This window comes from Camponotus floridanus, unplaced genomic scaffold, assembly GCF_003227725.1.
Source record: "Camponotus floridanus strain SB8 unplaced genomic scaffold, Cflo_v7.5 scaffold83, whole genome shotgun sequence".
NCBI classification, from domain to species: domain Eukaryota; kingdom Metazoa; phylum Arthropoda; class Insecta; order Hymenoptera; family Formicidae; genus Camponotus; species Camponotus floridanus.
Genome location: NW_020229853.1, coordinates 441323 through 465000, shown reverse-complemented (window position 1 = coordinate 465000; position 23678 = coordinate 441323). Strand labels below are relative to the sequence as shown.

Here is a 23678-nt window from a genome sequence, read left to right as displayed (position 1 = left end):
AACATATATTATTTGGTACTGTTGTACGTAATGTGATCTTTTCAAAAAGTAATCCTTCATAAGAACCATCATTACAAAATGGAATAGCTAATTTTGTCTTATTTTTATGTATTAATATTGGATACGTTTTCTTTTCCAAAGTTTTAACATTTGAAACAAAGATTTCTTCCGATATTCGTTTGTAAAGTTGTGATAATGGTTTATCATGTTTGCGTAGGTATCTCTTTATCTTCTTCATTTCATTTTCAAGCGGAAAACAACTGAAATCATCTAGTGATGCTTGAAATGTACCTACATCATCAGCAAGATGTATTAAATTATGTACGGTATATACACAATTTTCTGTACCATATAGACATTTAAAATTTTGCACAAACCACATCAATAATTTTGTAGCATGTTCTTCTACGTACGCAGTTTAAGGGATCGCATAAAATTCTAATTGCGCAATGAAGAACAGAAAAATGTAGAATATAATTATTTGGTAAAACATCATATAAAATGAATGGAGCGAAATATAACAGAAAAAAATTCCGTGGCTTTCCACCTATGAAATTCATTCAAGTTTGATCTCGGTTTTCTCGATATTTCTGAAGGTAACTTTTGATTTAAACGTAACCGCTCGTTAAGTACTTTATAATTATGACCGCTAATGCGACATTCTTTGATACCTTTTGTCCACAATAATAACAATCTTTTCATTATTCCAAGTAAAACTAAATGCATATAATCTAGTGGAAAAGCACTGACCATTCCAATTCCAAGTCTCTCTAATGGAGAAATTCCGGTATGATGCTTAGGATCAAGTTTATTTTTAAAACTGTGATCAGTTCTTCGTTCACAACAATCTACAAATACTACTTTATCATTAATGTAGTTCCCTTTTATTATACAACGTTCACATCCATTATAACCAGTACAATATTTTATGCATTTAACAAATGAACGAGCTGGAGAGTCACAGATGACAGCTCTAATTCTAACAAAATAATGGTTACCATTCAAAACCTTGATCTCGTAAAATACAGTATTCATCGACAAATTCATTTAAAAATTCTTCAACAGATGAAGGTTTTGACATGCCGTGATAAATTCCAATAATAAAAGGCTGGTCTACATTAATGATTTTACCTTGAATTGGCCATAATTGCTTGTTAATACTTTTAGAAATTGGCAATCCATCAATGTTTATATCAATTATTATAAAATTATTGAAATGAAGTGTATTTTGTCTGCAATATTTAAGTAAAACTTTTTGAAGACCGAAATATAGAAATTCTCCATTACCGCATGGTTTACATTGTGTTACACTGACACATTCTTTCGGTGTATGTAGGAAAACTCGAGCATCACTTGGAATATTTTCATTAGAGTGATATTTTTTATATAATGTTAATAATTTTGACAGAGCATTATTGGAAATATTATTTGAAATAGCCCAAAATTGTAATTCTAATGCAAATGTTTCGTTTCGATCTGTTATGTTGATTGTTTCATAATTATTATCCACTATATTTTCAGTTAAATCAACTTCTTCAATATTAGAATTATTTGAATCGCTGCCGGAATACTGTAAAATTTCATTAAAGTCTGTACATTGTGATGGAATAAAAGGATTTTCTATTTGACATTCCTCAATGATTTCTTCTTCAGTTGGGATGTCTATATTAATATTACTTTCTTCTTCAAGATTATAATTTTCAAAAATATCTGATTCTATACTTATTTGATGTAAACGTCTATTTCGTTGCCATCTTGATAATTCGTTAAATGGTTTTACTTGACGCTTCATTTTCATTTATTATTACTTAAAATGCAAAATTAAATGCACATAAATACAACTTACTTTTATTCTTTATAATAGTTGGTTATTCTTCAGTTTCGTCTAAAACTTTTATTGTGATACGTGACTGACTGATAAATCTGTAATAAAATATATGTATGAAATTATATAACATTATATTATACATTAGAAAGACTAAAGGAATAAGACATTCTATATAAAATTAATATATAAAAGTAATATATGAACATATAATAGAAGTTTGTATTCATATAATCAGAAATCGCCTGTTGAAAGAACATGAACTACATGCAGACAAATATTTATCCAAATTTATCAATAGATAGAGATTTTGATTGACTCTGTTGGCAAACCAACTAAAACAGCTTGTTTACTGAATGAATAAACAACAAAAATAAAGACTGCATGGGTTTATTTCGAGGTTAGGTAGTAGAAATATATTTAGTTCAACTAATACTTACCATTCAATAACATCCAATTATTAATATAATTATGTAGCACTATACTTTTGTAGTCTGATATAATATATATAAATATATTACCACCTTTTTATTGCAAAATACATGTAGCACACTGCAGACTGCACGAAATTACAAGATAAAGTCCGAACCGAACACAGTCTCGCGCATGCGTGGAAAAATAACAAGTAATTCCTTATAAATTCTCAAAGTATTCATAGTACTGTCGCAAAGTATTCATTAAAATGAATTTATAAAGAATATTTCAAGACGAACTGATTATGAATAATTCTTCAAGAATTCTTCAGATATTCATTTTTCTAATTCTACAAGTATTCTTTAAAATGATTTGAATGCCATTTGAATTAAAGAATGCACCAGCGACTTTTCAAAGACTGATGAATTCGGTATTAACAGGAAAACAAGGACTTAGATGCCTGGTCTACCTTGATGACATCGCGATATACAGATCAAGTTTAGAAGAGCACAACAAGCAATTAAAAGAAGTAATGCAAAGACTGCGGAAAACTAATTTAAAATTGCAGCCAGACAAATGTGAATTTTTACGGAAAGAAGTGATTTATCTGGGTCATATTATTTCCGAAAACGGAATATCTCCAGACCTATCAAAATTAACAGCAATAAAAGAATTTCCAACGCCGAAAAGAGTGAAGGATATTCAATCCTCCATAAGATGAGCCGGATATTACAGAAAATTCATAGAAAATTTTTCAAAGATCGCAAAACCGCTAACAAAATTAACCAAGAAAACGGAAAAATTCAAAACAACGGAGCAGCAAACATTTGAAATGCTGAAGGAGAAATTAATGACTGTACCAGTGTTAAAATATCCTGACTTCATAAAAGAATTTATAGTGACCACCGATGCCTTCGACTATGCGATCGGAGCGATATTATCACAAGGAAAAATAGGCAACGACCGACCGATTGCTTACACCAGCAAAGTATTGACAAAGGCGGAGCAAAACTATAATACAACCAAAAAGGAATTATTAGCTATCGTTTGGGCAATAAAACATTTCAGACCGTATGTTTACGGAACAAAATTCAAAATAATAACTGACCACAAACCGCTAATATGGTTATTTAATGTAAATGACCCCGGATCGAGATTAATCCGATGGAGATTGAAACTCAAAGAATATGATTATGAAATTATACATATAGCCGGACAAGCAAATGCCGACGCCTTAAGTCGCAAGAGCGGGATTCGTTAGCGCACGGTGCAATAGCGCACGAACCCGATAGCACACGAAAAATTGAACACAATTCCCGATAGCCTACGTCCCGACAGCCCACGTCCGATAGCGCACCAACCCGATAGCGCACCAAGTACAACTGCATACGAAAACACACACACAAGGGGGGTGCAAGGGAGGTCTTCGCCTCCCCCCACCCACCCCGTTCCCCTCGCTTCGCGTGCAAAGTTGTACTTGGTGCAAAGTTGGTGCGCTATCGGATTGGTGAGCTATCGGATTGGTACGCTATCGGGACGTGGGCTATCGCACCGTGCGCTAACGGGACCCTCCCAAGTCGCAACGCGATACCGGAACCCTCAAATGAAAATAATAATCATAACGTTTTAATAATAAAAAGAAGAAGAAGAAGACGAAGCAAACAGCAAACAAAAACATATACAGAAAAGAGGAGAAAAAACAAATTTTAGCCGAATATCATAATGCACCTACTATATAGGAGGGCATCAAGAAATCGAGCGGACAATAAAAAGAATTCGACTCCAACATAATTGGAAAGGTCTAAACAAAATATGTTCTAACAAAAGATGTCGAACGATATATAGCAAAATACAAATCCTGTCAGAAAAACAAATTATCACGGAAAAATAAAGTACCGTTAATATTTTTAGTATAATTACGAATACGCCTAATAAACCGTTTGAAAAATACGTGTTAGATATAATCGGACCATTAACGATCACTACTAACGGAAATAGATATTTATTAACTTTTCAAGACAATTTGACTAAATTTAGTAAAGCTATTCTGATTCCGAATCAAGAAGCGAATACTATTAGTAAGGAATTACTATTAGTAAGGAATTTGTTACAAAAATTATACTAGAACAAGGAATACCGGAAAAAATTTTGACCAATCAAGGAACGAATTTTCTCAGCAAAATCTTTAAAAATACATGCAAATTATTAAAAATAAACAAGATACAAACAACCGCATATCATCCAGAAAGTAACGGCGCGTTAAGCGACTATCTACAATGGCAGTAACAAAGTTGTAAGAGTAGAGAGTATACTGTTTTTAATTATGTAAGACTGGGAGTAACGAAATGGGAATTCCCATTTCATACTCCTACTTATCTTACTGTCAATGAGTGTTGAGGCGTGAAAATTTAATTGTGTCAATCTGTCAATATGCTGACAGTAGTAACTGTTCATGGTGACAGTATAGATACATGAATGATTTATTTGCGCGATTCGTGTTTTCATATATTTTTATAAAATGAATAATAATGATTATTATATGGAAGGCGTTGATGGACGTTATATGGATGCCTATGAATATGAAGAAAATAAAAAAAATGAAGAAAACATTGAAAATGATACAATAACGTATCAAAAAGAACTTATTGCTATTGTGAAAACTAACCCTGTATTGTGGGACAAAAAACAAAAGGAATATAAAAATGTAAATAAAGAACTTGCCTGGACCTCTGTGAGTGAAATATTATGTGTGTGAATTAATTCGGTCCATCTGGCGGTCAATTGCTGTACTATGTAATTTTCTAACCTCTAATGTCTGCAAAAGGCTTTATGGTTTAGTATTGACATCTGGCAATAATATTCAGTTGATAAACGTTTGAGTTTGTAACAATTACATCGTGTTTATCTGATTCGAAAATGTCGAAATTCGAGCCCAAAAAGCATCATTTTCAGGAAATTCTCATTTTCTGTTTTCATTTGAAGAAATCAGCCGCTGAAGCTCATCGAATGCTCATAGAAGCTTATGGTGAAAGTGCTCCCTCCGATAAATCATGCAGAGAATGGTTTCGACATTTCAAAAATGATGATTTCATTGTCGATGACAAACCTCGTCCAGGTCAGCCGAAGAAGAAGTTCAAGGACGAGGAATTGCAGGCGCTAATCGATGAAGATTCATGTCAATCGTATCATGAGCTCGCACAATTGTTGAACGTTGATCGATCAACAATTTCTGTGCGTTTGGCAGTCATGGGAAAGATTTACAAAGAAGGAAGATGGGTGCCATACGAACTGAAAGAAAGAGACATCGAGAGACGAAAAGCCATGTCCGAAATCTTACTTGTCAGGCAAAAAAGAAAAGGTTTTTTGTATCGTATTGCGACTGGAGACGAAAAGTGGATATATTTCGATAATCTCAAACGAAGGAAATCCATTTGCGACCCAAGAAGAAAACCATCCACATCGACACCAAAGCGGAATATTCACGGCAAGAAAGTAATGCTCTGTATATGATGGGACTAGAAGGATGTAGTGCATCATGAGCTATTAAAACAGAGCCAAACCATCACTGCCGAACTTTACCAACAACAATTAATCCGTTTTAAACAACGCATTGAAGAATAAGCGGCCGGAATATGCAAAGAGACACGACAAAGTGATCTTCTAGCACGATAACGCTCGGCCACATGTTGGAAAGATTGTGAAGGCCACCTTGGAAGCACTTGGCTGAGATATTTTATTTCACCCACTGTATTTACCAGACATTGCTTCATTCGATTATCACTTGTTCAGATCGATAGCACACGGGCTTTCGGACCAACACTTCAACAATTATGAAGAAAAAGAAAAATGGCTCAATGAATGGATCGCTTCGAAAGACGAGTCGTTTTTCCATCACGGAATACAACAACTGCCATACAGATGGGATAAAATAATAGCAAACGATGGCAAATACTTTGATTAGTATACTTTTTCATGTTTTTTCACACTAAAGTCTTTTTTTGGAAGAAAAAAACGGACCGAATTAATTCACACACCTAATACTAAAAAATATTTCTGGTGAGTAAATTTGCATATATCTAATGTATCTATTTAGCGGGAGTTGAGGTTATGGTACTTGTGAGAATGTATAGTTAAAAATATAATTAGTGTTTCTCCTATTTGCATTGTGCAAATTCAGATGCTAAGAAGGAATTTTACAAAATTCGACAAAGATATGAAAAGGAGCGGCGTAAAGTAATTATGCCATTGAAAGGAAAATCTGGACAAGGAGCCCAGCGCCTATATATGTTCCTGAATGGGAATTGTATGAATTATGCGATAGTTTCCTACGTGAAGTTATTGTTTAGTACACTTAAGTGTCCCGCGGGAGCATTCGCGCTAGCGTTCGCTTTCCGCTCTCGTTTCGCCTAGCGGCGCTTCTGTACTTCACGAGAGGGCACCTCTAGCTGGCCTTGGCGTGTGAGCCGTTCTTGTCCTCTCTCTGCTCTCGGCCCTTGAGCCACGTTATACCTTTGTCACACATAGGCACGCAATATCTTGTGCAATAATTAGTAATAAGAAAGGCATTCTGAGCAAGCTACTGTACGTATTTGTGAGTTCTGAAATATACATATTTTTAAACGAGAGGAACGCAACTTTTTTCCTCGACCACGTGGCTACGAAGCACTCTTCCCGTCGGCATATACGTGGAGGGCATTCCAGCCCCGACAAAACATTTTGGTCCTTCGAGCCGGATACTTGGCGATTTCTACGGAACAAGGAACTCAGCGACTACGGAAGAGCCTCAGAAACGAGTACGAGGAGGCTAGTAACCGCTGCCATAACCTCAAAATTGTCGTGCATTATATCATTGCCGGCATCTCAGTCACACACACGGCCATCTTGGACGAACGAGCGAGCCATTTCCTCGAGGAAGCTACAGCCAGGATCCAGTCCAGCTATAACCACCGCGGAACCATCAGGACTCCATTGGCGCCGGCGGACGTCCCGACTGCAGTCCAGGAAACTCGCGCCCATTGACCAGCGAGCGTTTCATCAGAGCGCTATTTATTGTTAACAAGGTAAGGGCAATCGTTCGAGAGTGCTGCCAACCAATCACCCTTGTCGTGAACGAATATTTTATCTAGTTTCGCGTCATGGCGAACGAGCAAAATCTCGCTTCTCTCAAGAAGCGGCGCGCAGTAATACAACGCTCGTGTACGCGTATAAAAACGTTTTTAGATTCGGTTGTTTCCGTCACGCCTACCATCGCCGCGCAGCTCGAGGAGCGACGAGCAAAATTAAACAGTAACATGTCCGAATATGAATCGGTACAGACAGAAATCGAGTTGCTAGACGAGAGCGAGGAAAATCATCGCATCAATTTCGAGGAAGCCTTTTTCACTTTAGCGGCGAGAATGCGAGAACTCGTAACGCCGCGATCAATTCCGTCGCGTGCAACAACAAGATCTCCCTCGAGTGAACTTGATCTGCCGAGATGGTCAGCGCATATCAGACTTCCGAAATTAGATCTTCCGACTTTTTCGGGCAAATACGATGAATGGTCTCCATTTTTTGACGCGTTTCAATCAATTATACATTCCAATGAGTCGATAACTGCCGTACAAAAACTTCAATATTTGAAAGGCTGTTTGAAGGAAGACGCGAGTAAAGTCATTAGTTCCTTGGAGATTTCCGCTTTGAATTATGAAGTGGCCTGGAATTTATTAAAAGAACGCTACGACAACAAGCGCGTTATCGTGCAAACACACGTTCGAGCGATCATGCAATTGCCGTGCATGAGCAAAGAAAATTCCGTCGAACTGCGTCAAATCGCGGACGGTGCAATGAGACACGTTCACGCTCTCAATGCGTTAGGGCGTCCAACGTCTCAGTGGGATGACCTTCTCATACTCATTTTGACCGATAAATTAGATGCACGTACATCTCGAGAATGGCAATCATCTCTAGACACGCCCGATCTGCCTACGCTACAACAATTTATAAAATTCCTTACGCGTCAATGTCAAATGCTAGAAGCTACCAGTAAGGTCACGCCAAATACAAAAAATAACCCGCGTTCTCAAACGAGTCGTCAAATCGCCTGCGCCGCCGCGACTACATCAAAGTGCGGTCATTGTAACGGTGAACACTCGATATATTACTGCAAGGATTTCTTGGCGCTTACAATTCCGCAACGCGTTTCGGAAATTCGTAAAAAGAAAATTTGTGTCAATTGTTTGCGTTCTACAAGTCATGCTTCGAACAAATGCTCTTCCGGCGGTTGCAAGATATGCAAATCAAAACACAATTCCTTGCTGCATCTCACAGCAGCTTCCTCAACCGAACACACAAACAGTGATAAAGAAAATCGCGAACCACCTGACGCGGCAAAATCACCTAATATCATAGCAACGCATGGCTTAAACGCACGCAGCAATCAAGGGGTAATTCTTTCTACTGCACTCATACATGCATACGACAGAACAGGCTCACTCGTACCCTGTCGCGTACTCCTAGACTGCGGATCGCAAGCAAGTTTCATTTCGCGGAGCTATTTAAATAAACTCGGCATTCAGCCACGGTCGTTAAATATTTCGATCACCGGCATCAATGACGCATCTACTAAAGCATCACAAATAGCGCAGGTACAAATCAAATCGCGAGTAGATTCATTTACCGCTACATTAGATTGTATAGTTACCGATAGAATAACAGACAAAATGCCTGCGTACACACTCAAGCAAAAGGATTTCGAAATTCCGAGAAACATCAAATTAGCTGACCCTAAATTCAACGTATCAGCTGACGTGGATATCCTTATAGGCGCGGAAATCTTCTGGTCAATATTATGTATCGGTCAAATAAAGGCTTCAGCCAACCATCCGATCTTGCAAAAAACAAGATTTGGATGGATTCTGGCGGGACGATTAACTCCTTCTTCACACAAATCGCAATGCATTCGAGCCTTTCACGCGACAATAAGCAATTCGCAGTTGCATGCGCAATTAACTCGTTTTTGGCAGCTAGAAACTGTTAGCAATCCAAGACATTACACCGACGAAGAATCTCGTTGCGAAGAGAGTTTCTTAAACAATTTTACACGCAATGATCAGGGTAGATACATTGTCAAACTTCCTTTCAAGGATCAAGCGAACGGCAAACTCGGAAATTCAAAAGATTCTGCATTGAAACGGTTCTATAATCTCGAGAAAAGATTTAAGCGTTATCCGGATCTTAAAGCTCAATACGCACACTTTTTACGTGAATATCTCGCACTTGGACATATGAAACAAATACACGAATCGGTAGATGGCTTAAGCGAATCTTTCTATCTTCCTCACCATTGCGTATTCAAGAGCGCATCACCAGCTTCCGGTATCCGCGTAGTTTTTGACGCGTCCAGTAAAAGCAGTACCGGCGTTTCTTTAAATGACATTCTCATGACGGGCCCGGTAGTCCAGCAAGACTTGATTTCGATTTTACTGCGTTTCCGAACCTTTCGTTATGTTTTTGTAGCCGATATTATTAAAATGTATCGCCAAATTCTTATAGATCCTTCCCATGCGTGCTACCAACGAATTTTGTGGCGGGAGGACCAGGCTTCAAAAGTACAAACATTCGAGCTTGCCACCGTTACATATGGGACCACCCCCGCGTCATATCTAGCAACAAGATGTCTTAAGCATCTTGCTGAATCGAATCGCGATAAATACCCAATGGGCTCCGTATGCGTAGAGCGCGACCTTTATGTTGACGATTTGCTCTCGGGAGCCGATACTCTAAGCGAGGCAGTCAAGGCGCGAGACGAGACCATTAACTTGTTGCGATTAGGATGCTTCGAACTTAGTAAATGGGCATCAAATTCTCCAGAATTGCTAAAAAATATACATGATCAAACTGATAACACGGTTATAATCAATCACGAAGCGAGTTCGCGAATTTTAGGCATGCATTGGAATCAATCCTTGGACGAGCTTCACTTTTCTTACATTCCTGACGCGGAGCATAAGAATTTAAGAATCGAAGCGCGTTATCCTATCCGAAGTTTCGCGTTTATTTGACCCCCTGGGTTTACTAGGTCCGGCCGTAGTCTTGTCAAAACTTCTGTTGCAAGATCTGTGGCAATTGGGCATGCACTGGGACGAATCGGTCCCCCCAGATATCAACACGCGCTGGAACAAGCTCAAGTCTCAGTTCGAAGATTTCAATCGGTTAAAAATTCCGCGTTGTATAAAATTTAATTCAGAGTCGCAAGCAACTCAGATACACGGTTTTTGCGACGCGAGTCAACGGGCATACGGAGCATGCGTCTACGTGCGTACACAGATAGGTCCGGAAGAATTTGGGTGCAAGTTGCTCGCCTCAAAGTCTCGCGTTGCTCCGCTTAAGGCACTCTCGTTGCCCCGATTGGAGTTATCGGCTGCTCTTCTATTAGCGCAACTAACTGATAAAATCAATGATTCATTTCCAATAACTAACATGAAAATCTTTCTCTGGTCCGATTCTACAATAGCCCTAAACTGGATATCTTCGCCATCCCGGAAATGGGCAATTTTTGTTGCTAATAGAGTCGGCGAAATCCAGCGTCTTACAAACCTTAATTCGTGGCGTCATGTTTCATCGGCTGACAATCCAGCAGACATTTTGTCTCGAGGTCTACATCCGCGCGAACTTGAAAATTCTGCGATGTGGTGGAATGGCCCAGCCTTTTTGATGACACGCGAGAGCCTTTGGCCAAACGGTGAATTTACTATTTTGAGTAACGACATTCCCGAATCAATTCGAACAACGGTAGCCGTCGCTACCATTGAAAACTCCGTTGTAGAGGGTTTATTAAGGAAGCATTCTAACCTAAATAAAATTTGTCGTATCCTGGCATATTGCCTAAGATTTTCCAAGGCTAGAAGATCCGATTCATTCACGTCTTTCGTAACTTGCGAAGAAATTTCCTTTGCCTTAAATGTGATGTGCAAAACGGCACAGAAAACGGACTTCCCCGAGGAATACCGAGCCTTAAGCAAGGGTGAGGCTATCAGAACAACTAGCAATCTGCTATCGTTGTCCCCTTTTATCGATACCAACGGTCTAATTCGCGTGGGCGGTAGGCTAAAAAACGCCGAGCTACCTTTCGACACATGTCACCCAATTTTGCTATCGCGAAATCACATTTTAACGAGACTCATTATACTACGAGAGCACGAGCGCAATGCTCATGCTGGCCTACAAGCAACCATGGCTGCCGTAAGGCAACGCTTTTGGCCCCTATCCCTGCGATCGGTCACTCGCAAAATCTTGCAAAATTGCGTCACGTGTTTTAAAAACAAACCGACTATCTCAGAAGCGATAATGGGCGCATTGCCGGCCGGGCGAATAACGGTTTCCAGGCCATTTCATCATTGCGGAATTGACTATGCCGGACCGTTATTAATACGTGAAGGTAAACGCTCGAATCAGCAAGGCTTACGTAGCAGTTTTCGTTTGTTTTGCCACGAAGGCAATTCATATTGAGCTTGTGAGTGATCTCACTTCAGAGGCCTTCATCGCGGCACTCAAACGTTTCGTTTCACGCAGAGGCAAACCCGCTGTCATATATTCTGACAATGGGACGAATTTCGTAGGCGCTCAAAAACAGTTACACGAATTCTATGAGTCACTCGGTCGCGATAGCGCACAAACTGACATCAATAATTTTTTACGCGATCAAAAGACCACCTGGAACTTCATTCCACCTAATGCTCCGCACTTTGGCGGACTATGGGAGGCGGCTGTAAAGTCAGCCAAACATCACCTTTATCGAATCATTGGGAGGGCACATTTAACCTTCGAGGAGGTACAAACCGTTTTATGCGAGATCGAAGCAATTCTAAACTCGAGGCCCCTCACGCAATTAAGTTCGGATCCGAATGATCTAACCTACCTTACCCCCGGGCACTTTTTGGTTGGCACTCTCTTGAACGGTTTCCCTTCTAGCGACTTATGTGATGTCAACGAAAATCGCTTACTGCGATGGCAACGCGTCGAGCAACTCCGGCAGCATTTTTGGCGCAGATGGAGCTCTGAATATCTGCATTCCCTACAGGAGCGTCATAAATGGAAGGCCAACAAGGGCCCACAATTAAAGGAAGATCAACTAGTGCTTTTAAAGCAGCAAGGTCTGGCACCTTTGTACTGGATGCTCGGACGTGTGGTGCAAATACACAAGGACTCTAGCGGCAATGCAAGGTCCGCCGTCATTAAAACTTCAAAGGGTTCATTAGTTAGACCACTGTCTAAAATAGCAATACTACCAATAGACTCTTAAGCTTTTTTGTTTTTATATTTAGGCTAAGTCTTTCTTTATCGTAAGTTTTAGTTTAGTCTGTAAAATTACTCTCAATGTCTAATTAAATCTTCAATTTATTCGCGCATAGTGCAATAAATTTACTCTTTTGTTCGCTCATTGTAACAAGCAGAACGCTTGCGGTAATCAGTCTTAATTTTATAGCCCGTAATGTTAGGCATCTAGTCTTGTTCAATGCAATTGAAAGCAAGTCCTTTCAAGGGGGGGAGGATGTTTAGTACACTTAAGTGTCCCGCGGGAGCATTCGCGCTAGCGTTCGCTTTCCGCTCTCGTTTCGCCTAGCGGCGCTTCTGTACTTCACGAGAGGGCACCTCTAGCTGGCCTTGGCGTGTGAGCCGTTCTTGTCCTCTCTCTGCTCTCGGCCCTTGAGCCACGTTATACCTTTGTCACACATAGGCACGCAATATCTTGTGCAATAATTAGTAATAAGAAAGGCATTCTGAGCAAGCTACTGTACGTATTTGTGAGTTCTGAAATATACATATTTTTAAACAAGAGGAACGCAACTTTTTTCCTCGACCACGTGGCTACGAAGCACTCTTCCCGTCGGCATATACGTGGAGGGCATTCCAGCCCCGACAAAACAGTTATCATACCTCGGAAGTATGTTGATCACTTAATTAAAATAATATTAAAAAATCAATATTATGTATTTACAATGATTATAATATTATAAAAATAATATTATATGTGTTAAGAACTTCTAGGAACTATGTCAAAAAAGCTATACCTGCATCAAATGAAATAGCCATCTCATCTCTTACCCTATTTAAAGTAGTTGTACCATCACAAAATGTTAAGACGCCTGTAACTCATCGTATTACACCTATACAAATTCCTAGCACTAACTGAACATCATCACATTTCTATGAATCATTCATATGAACCATTTCTATGAATACGTATTGCATCATATGCTGAATGATTTAACACAGAGCTCGGCAAGAACTGCATATTTCGGCCGATTTTCAGCTGGCTCCACCTAGCGTGTCCCCCCTTACCTCATCGTCCCGCGCAAAGCCTACGAGCCGCTCGGCGCTCAGGAGCGGGCGTATGGCAATAGCTTTCCACGTCACCCATGAGGTACTATTATTGACGCGTTTTTTTTTAAGTGGTATCCCCAGTAGGCCTAATCCACTGATGACTAAAATGACCCTTTAACTAATTACATAAGACGATAAAGTTTATCATATCTTATGCGACTTGCTACATGCCGTATGCAAATAGATGTTCCTGATCTCGCTTGTAAAAAATCCCGAAAGCCATAAATATTCATCATATCAATTATTATTTATAATTCCGTGCAATTAGTTAAAGGGTCGTTTTAGTCATCAGTGGATTAGGCCTACTGAGGATACCACTTTAAAAAAAACGCATCAACAATAGTACCTCATGGGTGACGTGGAAAGCTATTGCCATACACCCGCTCCTGAGCACCGAGCGGCTCGTAGGCTTTGCGCAGGACGGCGAGATAAGGGAGGACGTGCTAGGCGGAGTCAGCTGAAAATCGACCGAAATGTGCAGTTCTTGCCGAGCTCTGATTTAACAAATGTGTTATATATATGTAATAGTGAAATTTATTTATTTTTAGGTAATGATACGACATCTGAGTCTACCACTTTTGAGTCTCCAGAAATATCACTTCAAGCGTCAGCTCAGCAAACACAAGCACAGTTTCAATGCCAAACACCATCTTCATCTATAACACAAATTGAACCAGTGTCAGCAAGAGAGGAAATTGTACAACAAATCCTCCGCGAATAATGACTTAAGCTATAGCAAAGACAGTTCCTGTATCTGACAATTTTAATAAGAAGAAAAGGAAAATGAATGATGATCTCACAGACGCATACATTAAACAATCTGAAGGATTAAATAATCTGGCTGTACAAATTTCACAGGCATTGGTTGCAAAACAAAATCCAGCACTTGCTCCTGCAGCAACCCTAGATCCTATCTTAGGAGCAATCCAAGTGGCACTAACAAAAGTAAAGGAGGCAAAGAAATTTCAAAGCATGTTAGATATTCTGCATTACATAAATGAAAAATATGTAAAAATTGATGAATGAGATAGTGGAGATAAGTTTAATGTCATGTATTATTATTAGTTTTATTTTCTGAAAATTATTTTTGCAGATTTAGAAATAGAAATTTATGTTGCAGAAATAGAGGTTTATTTATATAGCAGAAATAGGTTTATTTATGCAAAAATTAATTTATGTTGAAGAAATTAATTTATGTTGCAGAAATTTTAATTTATGTTGCAGATTTGTGCTTTTTTTTAACTTGTTACAAAGAGAAGATAAGATTATAAAATTATTAATTATATAATATATTATTATATATAAAAGAATTATTTTTAAATAAATAAAGGGAATGCAATATTATGAAAAGTGTGCAAGTTTATTAATGTAAAAAATTAAAATTGTATGCACAGAATATAAATAACATTTTATAAACAGCGCAATCTATATAACAAATCAGTCTTATGTTATTTCTATCTATATAACGAACATCCGTGCAGGGTTGCTAGTCCCCCATCGAGCGCCTCCCTAGGTGGCGGATTGGGGAATGCTCTCCAGTTTGGAGGGTACCGGGGAAATAAAATACCCGGGGCGGATCAAAACTAGCATTATAGCAATGAATAAAACAGTCACGGAAAGTTGTACCCCAGGTGGCAATCCGAGCAAAGTCTCGGAAAATCCACCCTCCTTGGAGGCAGGCCCCCCCGGATTCTGAAGGAGAGCCAAACATTGCATAATAAGAAAGCGATCGACAATGCCATCCTAGAAGATGGGTTACATCCCAGACAGCACACCATGTCCAATGGACGTCCAGTTTTGGTTTTTATTTAGTCCAAACGTCCATGGACATAATATGAACGTTTTAAGAATATCCATTATTGGACATTCAAAGTATATTAATATTTAGATGTTTTAAAAATGTTTATTATTGGACGTTAAAAGTATATTTATATTTAGACGTTTTAAAAATGTTTTATGTATATATAAAAAAATTTCGTCTAAATTTTGTTTAATTTTTTGGTTGGATTTGGGAACCACGCTCTTAGTGTCAGAGTGTCGTTCTATCTTTGTTATTTATGAAAAGATGAACAAGGACACTCATTTAGAGTGCTAATAAGTCCCGGTCTACAATGGGAGATTTAAGTTTTAAACTTGAAGAAATTGATTAATCACAGTTGAGTATTCTCCTTATACTTGACTATGATTAGTCAATTTCTTAAAAAGCTTAGGGCTTAAAATACTTATTGCAAACCGAGACTAAGAGCGTGGCTCCCGAACGCAGGCCTGTTAATGTTCTTTCAAGCACCGTGTGAGCATTCATTTGTTTATGTTTCTAAGGTGCGTTCGGGGAGACGCTATTCGCGTTCAAAGCATCATACTATCTTTGTTATTCATTGCACGTTAAAGGAAGATAGAACGACGCTTTCAGCGCTAATAACGTTCTCCTCGAACGCACCTCTAAACGTGTATGTGATATTCAATTTTTTCTTATCCTTTCCGCCTTTGCCTTCTCGAAGAAGATGTTGCGCATATACTAGAAGGTAATCCTTACAGTTATTTCATTATTATATTCATTAATAAAATCTATAAAATTATAAATTAATTAGCGTACATATTTTTTCATATATTTTTCATAATATTTTCCGTGCACTTGTAAATTCAGTCTTTCGAAAAGTAGGGTTATGATCCCGTAAAGTAAGATTATGATCCCAGATAGCAAAGCGTTCCTTGGCAACTGAAGGAAAACTTGTGCCAAGCAACGATTTCCTTTCTTATGTCAAGGAACGCTTTGCTATCTGGGATAACAAAATTCCAAATAAAATAAAAAATATAACTAATCCTAAGACATATCATTTCATATGACATTCTGAAATGCATCATCTGAATTCTTTAATCGTTTTTAACAATTCACATTGATTTTTATTTCATATATATCCCATCCATGCATAAAGACACTCTAAAATTTTATCGCAAAACATTTATTTAAAATTTTGAATATAGTACAATATAATTCTGCATTTTTCTATATCATATCTTTTTCTTATAATTTAATCAAGTTTTATATTACAGACCATCTGTTACATACAGTGGAGGAGGAACATTTTACAAAAAACATTTAACACAACATTTTGTTTTATCTGGAAGTCAACATTGGTAACATACTGTTTTGTCTCTGGAAGTCAACATTGAATATAAGGTAAAATATTATATAATTATATGTTTATAATCTTTGTGCTCTTGAAGCAATTTTTGCTTTTTTATATATACAATGTCTCATTTAGTAATATGTATATGTATACATATATATATATATTTTGTGTGTGTATATATATATATACATATAAAAGTTATTATATTATATATGCATGTATATGTATATATATATTGTACATATAAGTTATACAGCATCTCAGAAGTAATCTGTATTAAGTTATATTTTTCGAAAGGTATGCAGTAAAACATTTTTCAATTTAAATGTAACTAAAATTTACCCATAATCCATAATAATGTCACTTACTGAAATATTTTTGTAAGATTTGAAAATTAGCATTGATCTGAAACTAACAAAAATTTTAAACAGTCTACTAAAAATTTACAAAGTGACTTAATATAGTTTATCTCTAAGATGTTGATGCTGATATATTTCATATACATTCATATATATACATTCATATAATACATACATTCATATACATACATTCATATTGCTATTGAAAAAATTTTAAATTTTAAATAAAACAAAAAATAAATTTGTATTAAATTTAATTACAAAATTAGTTACAAAATTAACCGAATAAAATATTTTTTATATAAATGTAGATTTTATTTTTAGCTCTGCGAATCTGTTGTTCCATCAGCATCTATTTTCTCATCTGTAAGTTGATAATTTAATAATGTCCGAAATTAAGAAATATTATATGAGAGCAAAGAGAAAGCGTCTCCAAGAAGAAGTCTTTTCTGAGCCTAATTCTTCTACAATTATTACAAGATCCTCTGAACCAACAAATATAAGTATCCTACCAACAAATATTTTTAGCAATGACACACAACTAGAACCGCAACCAGAACTTTCTGAAAACATTTTAGAATCAGATCTGTTCTTTTATCTGATAAATCAAGTGAATATTTTCCACTTTTCTCCCATTCACCTTCAGATTCAAGCAATTTTGATATATACAAGTATTTTCCTCATGATGGTACTAAAGAAAATAATTTCGAAGAAAATATAATACAATTAAGTTTAAGACAGTGGTCATTGACGCATAATATTTCGCATGCAGCATTAAGTGACTTATTAAAATTATTAAAAATTCGTATTCCTGAATTACCCACAAATGCTCGAAGTCTTTTAAATACTTGTCGTACAATTATAAATAAAGTTATTGAACCTGGGCAATATTATCATTTCGGTGTAGAGAATTGTATAAAAAATCTTATAAATGATTCTAATGATTTTTTTAAGAATACTGGAATTATAGAACTTGCAATTAATATAGATGGTCTGCCTTTGGCAAAAAGTTCTGGAAGTCAAGTTTATCCCATTTTATGTCGACTTGTCAAACATCATAGTAATGTAGATATGATTGGCATTTATCATGGCTATGAAAAACCTAAAAATGCTAACTGTTACTTAAGCGATTTTGTTGAAGATATATCAAATGTTATTAATAATGGAATTGTTATCGATACTAAACATTATTCTGTCAAAATTTCTCATTTTATTTGTGATGCAGTAGCGAAAACTTATATCACCTATACAGTTGGTCATATGGGTTATTATTCGTGTACTAAATGTTGTGAGGAAGGTACTTATATTAATAATCGTGTCTGCTTTCCTAATACTAATCATTTACGTTTAAGAACAGATACAGATTTCAGATTAAAAGTTCAAGAAGATCATCATAAAGGCACTAGCTTATTAGAACAGATTCCTGGTCTTGATATGATTAAATCTTTCCCCTTAGATTATATGCATTTAATTTGCCTTGGAGTCGTAAAAAAATTAGTAGTAAATTTATGGTGTTTTGGAAAACCTTCTGTAAAATTATCATATCGGGATATTGCAAATATATCTTCCAATTTAATTAATCAAGCTAAAAATATACCAATAGAATTTAACCGTAAACCTCGATCATTACTTGAAGCAAAAAGATGGAAAGCTACTGAGTTTAGGCAATTTTTGTTTTATACTGGTCCTGTTGTACTTCGAAAAATATTAAATAATAATAGATATATAAATTTTCTTTGTTTACATGTTGCAATAATTATATTAACGTCTTCAAAATACTCATGCTTTATTGATTATGCTACTAAACTTCTTTCGTATTTTGTGAACACATTTAAAATTTTATATGGTGCAGAAAATATATCTCATAATGTTCATAATTTGTTGCATCTTTCTGAAGATGTAAAAATTCATGGCCCATTAGACAATTTCAGCGTTTTCCCATTTGAAAATTATTTACAAAGTATTTTAAAATCTATTCGCAAAGGTGAAAAACCGTTAGCTCAGATAATTAAAAGGAAAAGCGAACAAAATTTTCATCAAGTTCAAATAGTAGAAAGGACAAAGAAAAAATATCCTATTTATGAAAAGGAACATTTTGCTGGTCCGATTCTTAATCTTTACATTTGTAAACAATTTAAAAAAATTATTTTACAAGACTTTGTGTTGCGTATAGATCATCCTAATAATTGTTGTACTCTTATAAATGGAGACATAATTTTAATTGAAAATATTGTGCATTGGAATAATGACTTTAAATTAATTGGCAGAAAGTTTTTGATCGTTGAAAATTTCTATACGCGTCCCTGCGAATCAAAAGATATTGGAATTTGTTCTGTTGACAATATTGGCTCTCTTGAAATATTTAATGTAGCAGATATTTCATTTAAATGTGTGATATTAAATTGGGAAGAAAAACATGTAATATTTCCATTAATACACTAATGCAAACATTAATTGCTAATGTTATCATCAACGATTACTATGTATTATCTTTTTTACTGCAGAAAAACGTTTTCAAATTTATGAAAAATAGTTTTGTTCTTTTTTCAATTTTTTTAAAACTGATTTAAACATTATATTGACTTCTTTAAACTGATTTTAAACTGATTTTTAAATTTAATTAATTTTAAAGATTTAAGATTTTCCTGATCTTATATGTATATATTTCGCAATTACCTTCTATTAACAAATTGTTTTATATATATTTACTATTATATATGCTATTAACAAATGTTTTTTTTATAAAATTGAAATAAAAAGATGTTGTGCATTGCTTATAATTTGTTAAGAAAAAAAGTCAATGAATGGTTATTCTTTACTTTTCATTTTTTTTAACCATTAAAGTTATTGAAATGGTTACATTCTTGATTACGAGTTGTTTACATTTAAATTGTTTATATTTTAGTTGTTTATGTAGAAGATGTGTGAACAAACGTGGACTGTTATTCAATTCGAAGAAGATTGTTCTGTGGAAGCGGTACCCTCAACATGGATACAAGGGCAGTTTTGCCATTGGCCTACATATTCACAAGAAAAATTAATGACTGCAATAAGAAAACATGAATCTTTAAATACACGCTGGCCCTGCTATAAAATTAGAAATTTCAGAAATTCTACTTTTGGTGAGTTCTTATATTTAAAATAAATGTTATAGTTTGAAAGGAAAGGCTCAAATAAAATATCATTGATGTAGTAAAACGCGCTGCATGAGACTTTTGTGCGGTAAATAATGCGCGAAGTGTATATAATAGATATTTATTTTTTATTATTTGTGTTTCAGCTCTTGTTCGAGTCTTCTTTAGCAACAATTAAACAATCAAACTCTACACGCATTATTTACGCGTCAGGCTCTCACATAACCTGCTTTACTTTATCTAAAATGTATTTACTAGTTTTTATATGATTACATAAAATAAATGCAAAATATAACAAATATATTTTTTAATTTTTATAGAAGACTATTCCAAAGCTCGCTCAAAAGCACGTACCGCTGAAGTGACAAGTGATTTAAATTCTGAAATAGAAGAAAACCCTAAAAGAAAAAGAATTCAGAAAATGTTTACTTCATCAGAAGAGGATAATAATGAGGATTTAGAAACCTCATTATTATCACAACCACCAATATTACAAACGAAAACTAAAATAAAGCAGAATAACTTTAGTTCTTTAAACAAAGCAAGTTCTACATCACTTAACGTAAATCAGTCTACATATGATGAGTCTTCATACAATACAGAAAATAGTAAGTTTTTATATTTATATATTAATTCATATATTGATTAATCGTATATTTTAATTAATATTTGTGCATAGTATAAATATTATTGTTTATATATAAATATAAATATAAATATAAATATATATATATATATATATATATATATATATACTATACATTTGTTTGTGACGCATGCAATTATCTCGTAAGGTTAGCAATATAGAAAAAAAATGTTGTATACAAAAGTTGTAGAGGTCAGAAGTCTTGTGTCGTAAGCATGATCTTATTCTAGGTGGAGGCATTTTTAAGATTTCGAGGTCATCATCATTACTTTTTTAATATTTGGCAAAAAAATTGTTAAAGTTGAATAGTCGTAGAAAACTGAATGGTTTACGAGATATTTTATACTTCATTCTGACATATTTTAACAAAAAATATGAAATATGTAATATACTCATTTTTCAATAAATCTTACCTTAATAATTTTCTGCATAGAATAATGAGATAAATCAATTGGTATAAAAAAATAGTTATTTAAAAAAAGTGCAGTTACACATTGCAAACTGCAATTTTTTTTAAATACAAGAGTGTTTTTCATAAAATATCTTGTAAACCATTCAGTTTTCGACTATTCAATTTCAACAATTTTTACGTCAAATATTACGAGGAATCGATTTATGTAAGAAAATTATAGTAGTTCCGTTTAAAAAAGTAATGACTTAGAAATCTCAAACATGCTTCCACCTGGAATAAGATTATGGTTACGACAAAACGTCCCTCTCTTAATCTTACAACTTTTGTATAAATTTTTTGCTACATTGCTAACGTTACGAGATAACTGTGTGCGTCATTTAAAATTTGCCACTCTGTATAAATCTTTGAGGGACAATTTCTTTCTGTATACATTACATACCGTACAATCCATGTGCCGCAATACTATAACAAACGACAAATATTTATTACATATAATTTCTTATTCAAAATTATATATGCTTATTATAAATCTAATTTCTAGAATTAGATTTATAATAAGCATATAGAATTTTCTACATTTTTTTCTTTTTTGTTTACATATATATATATATATATATATATATATATATATATATCTTATATTTTAAAAATACTTTTTACAGATAATTCAATTCTTAGTGAAAATGTTGATTCATCACGATATTATGAAACAACGCCAGTTAGTAAGTGTATTTTATATACAATTTTATTTTTCTTTTATAGTCTTATACATATTTATAGAAATAATTTCGAGAAACACTATATCGACAGTGTTTAAGAAATAATAGAAAATTAAATATTTTTATTTAAAAAATTAATTTTTTTACAAGAATTGGTTAATATACATACAAATTTTTCTGTAGGTACGCCATGCAGTTCAGCTTGCTCTAGTAAGAGAAAGAAACTTGATGGTAATAAACATTATTTACTAGTCATTACACATACATATACACGCACACACGCGCGTGCGTATGTGTAATGACTAGTAAATTTAAATATAAATTGAAATGACTTTTTCAGAGAAGACTGCTAAGAATTTAGTGGCTCAAAATTATTTAATACGAAGTATTGTTATTGACATATTGTCTGAGGTTAAAGAAATTAAACTGCAACTAAAAACTAACTCTCAAGAAACAAGTACCAAAGAAAAGGAAGAAATAATTTCAATATTCAATAATAAAGATGTACATTTTCCGCTTAAAACTGAAAAAGATCTTCAGACAGTGGAACTCATTCTAGAGAATGATGATGAAATTACTAAAGCGGTAATTAAAGTTAAGCTTATATTTATTTATTTTAAAAATAATTTATATTATATAGTATATGCATATAATGTAAATATGTATATAATGTAAATTATTTTTAAGTTAATCATGTAGTGAAATAAATTAAATGAAATAAATATTTCTATTAAGACTTTTTATATGTAAAATGTTCTTTTTTTTAAATTATATTTAGTTTGTAAGCAACATTTATTTATTTTTTAGATGAATGAGTTGATACAAATAGGAGGGAATAATGGATATGAATTCATTAGAAGAGCTTTATCCATGATGCTAACTAATGAGATTGCAGATAAATATAGTTTTTTTGGAAGAAAAAAGAAAAAATCCTTTTGTAATCTCAACATTTGCAAACTTTTAATAAGTGAGTATTACATTCTAGAAAAGTTTCAAATAAAAATTTCAAACAAAAATAAATTCAATGAAAACTAATATATGGATATTCATCTCTCATTTTGTTGTAAATTAACTAATTTTATGTTTGATTTTAATAATAATATATTATTTTAAATAGGTGCATCACAAAAAGGACGATATTGTGAAACAACCAAAGAAGCGGAAAAATTTATTCAAGGATGGTTAAGAAGAGCTGCTGAAAGGGGAAAATTAAGGAAATAATTTTATTGCTTATATTGGCATTTTTCCGTGAAGATTTATTCCAAGATAAATAATTTGCATCAGCTGTAGTGCATTGGGAACTCATAATCGCTGAAACGTCCTTTAATATCGCAACATACGAAGCAAAAAAGAAAAACGAATAACTGATTTAATTTTTGATATTTTAAAGAGATAATTTTCATTTTTTAGTTAATTTTATTTATACTTATACACGATGTCCGATGTCGATTGCTCCACCCATCGTATGCAGGTAGAGACAGTTAACAAATAAGAAAGTTATCTACCGTTTTGTGATCTTCTTTCTCGCGTTTATTTTTCTTATGTTTTTCTCTTTTTCTTGCGTTTTTCTTATCTCTTTCGCAAGAAATTATATAATATATATTTTAGATGTAACAAAGCTTATGCAGAATAATGTATTATAATGTGTTGATAAAAATTAGATGTTTTATTTTA

At 34.6% G+C, this 23678-nt stretch overlaps 3 protein-coding genes across 6 annotated transcripts in view; 2 read left to right on the top strand and 1 right to left on the bottom strand.

Moving 5' to 3' along the window:
- LOC105257483 overlaps nucleotides 1-1928 on the bottom strand; it is an 8488-nt gene extending 6560 nt beyond the window's left edge. The window contains exon 1 of the mRNA XM_025414541.1: nucleotides 1847-1928. The gene's annotated coding sequence lies outside the window, so the exon portion shown is untranslated. The remainder of the gene's footprint in view (nucleotides 1-1846) is intronic.
- Nucleotides 1929-4757: 2829 nt separating this feature from the next.
- LOC105249442 lies at nucleotides 4758-12521 on the top strand. Its single transcript, XM_025414566.1, has 6 exons — nucleotides 4758-4970; nucleotides 5222-5583; nucleotides 6029-6183; nucleotides 7460-10150; nucleotides 10266-11657; nucleotides 11752-12521. The coding sequence occupies exons 1-6, from the start codon at nucleotides 4758-4760 to the stop codon at nucleotides 12519-12521; spliced, it is 5583 nt and encodes a 1860-aa protein (XP_025270351.1).
- A 3322-nt stretch (nucleotides 12522-15843) lies between these two features.
- On the top strand, nucleotides 15844-23548 carry LOC105254819. Of its 4 annotated transcripts, none has more exons than XM_020028617.2 (10): nucleotides 15844-16125; nucleotides 16655-16781; nucleotides 17418-17459; nucleotides 19999-20215; nucleotides 20548-20835; nucleotides 21948-22007; nucleotides 22188-22214; nucleotides 22345-22589; nucleotides 22812-22971; nucleotides 23122-23548. In XM_020028617.2, exons 4-10 carry the CDS (start codon nucleotides 20014-20016, stop codon nucleotides 23223-23225), a joined length of 1086 nt encoding a protein of 361 aa, XP_019884176.2. In that variant the 5' UTR covers nucleotides 15844-16125; nucleotides 16655-16781; nucleotides 17418-17459; nucleotides 19999-20013; the 3' UTR covers nucleotides 23226-23548. The 4 variants fall into 4 exon arrangements, with proteins under 4 accessions (XP_019884176.2, XP_011262036.2, XP_011262035.2 ...); XM_011263733.3 differs by having other exon boundaries at nucleotides 15846-16125; nucleotides 22188-22235; XM_011263734.3 differs by lacking the exon at nucleotides 17418-17459 and having other exon boundaries at nucleotides 15845-16125; nucleotides 22188-22235.
- Nucleotides 23549-23678: the final 130 nt, after the last annotated feature.

What these genes read in the sequence shown, in the direction of transcription:
- LOC105254819 (XM_011263734.3), top strand. Translation starts at nt 20,014, where the DNA reads ATGTGTGAACAAACGTGGACTGTTATTCAATTCGAAGAAGATTGTTCT. An exon ending in ATGATGAAATTACTAAAGCG is followed by an intron (nt 22,590 to 22,811) that starts GTAATTAAAGTT and finishes TTTATTTTTTAG; the next exon opens with ATGAATGAGTTGATACAAAT. An exon ending in CATTTGCAAACTTTTAATAA is followed by an intron (nt 22,972 to 23,121) that starts GTGAGTATTACA and finishes TATTTTAAATAG; the next exon opens with GTGCATCACAAAAAGGACGA.
- LOC105249442 (XM_025414566.1), top strand. Translation starts at nt 4,758, where the DNA reads ATGAATAATAATGATTATTATATGGAAGGCGTTGATGGACGTTATATG. An exon ending in TAAAATAATAGCAAACGATG is followed by an intron (nt 6,184 to 7,459) that starts GCAAATACTTTG and finishes AAACGTTTTTAG; the next exon opens with ATTCGGTTGTTTCCGTCACG. An exon ending in ACCGTTATTAATACGTGAAG is followed by an intron (nt 11,658 to 11,751) that starts GTAAACGCTCGA and finishes ATCTCACTTCAG; the next exon opens with AGGCCTTCATCGCGGCACTC.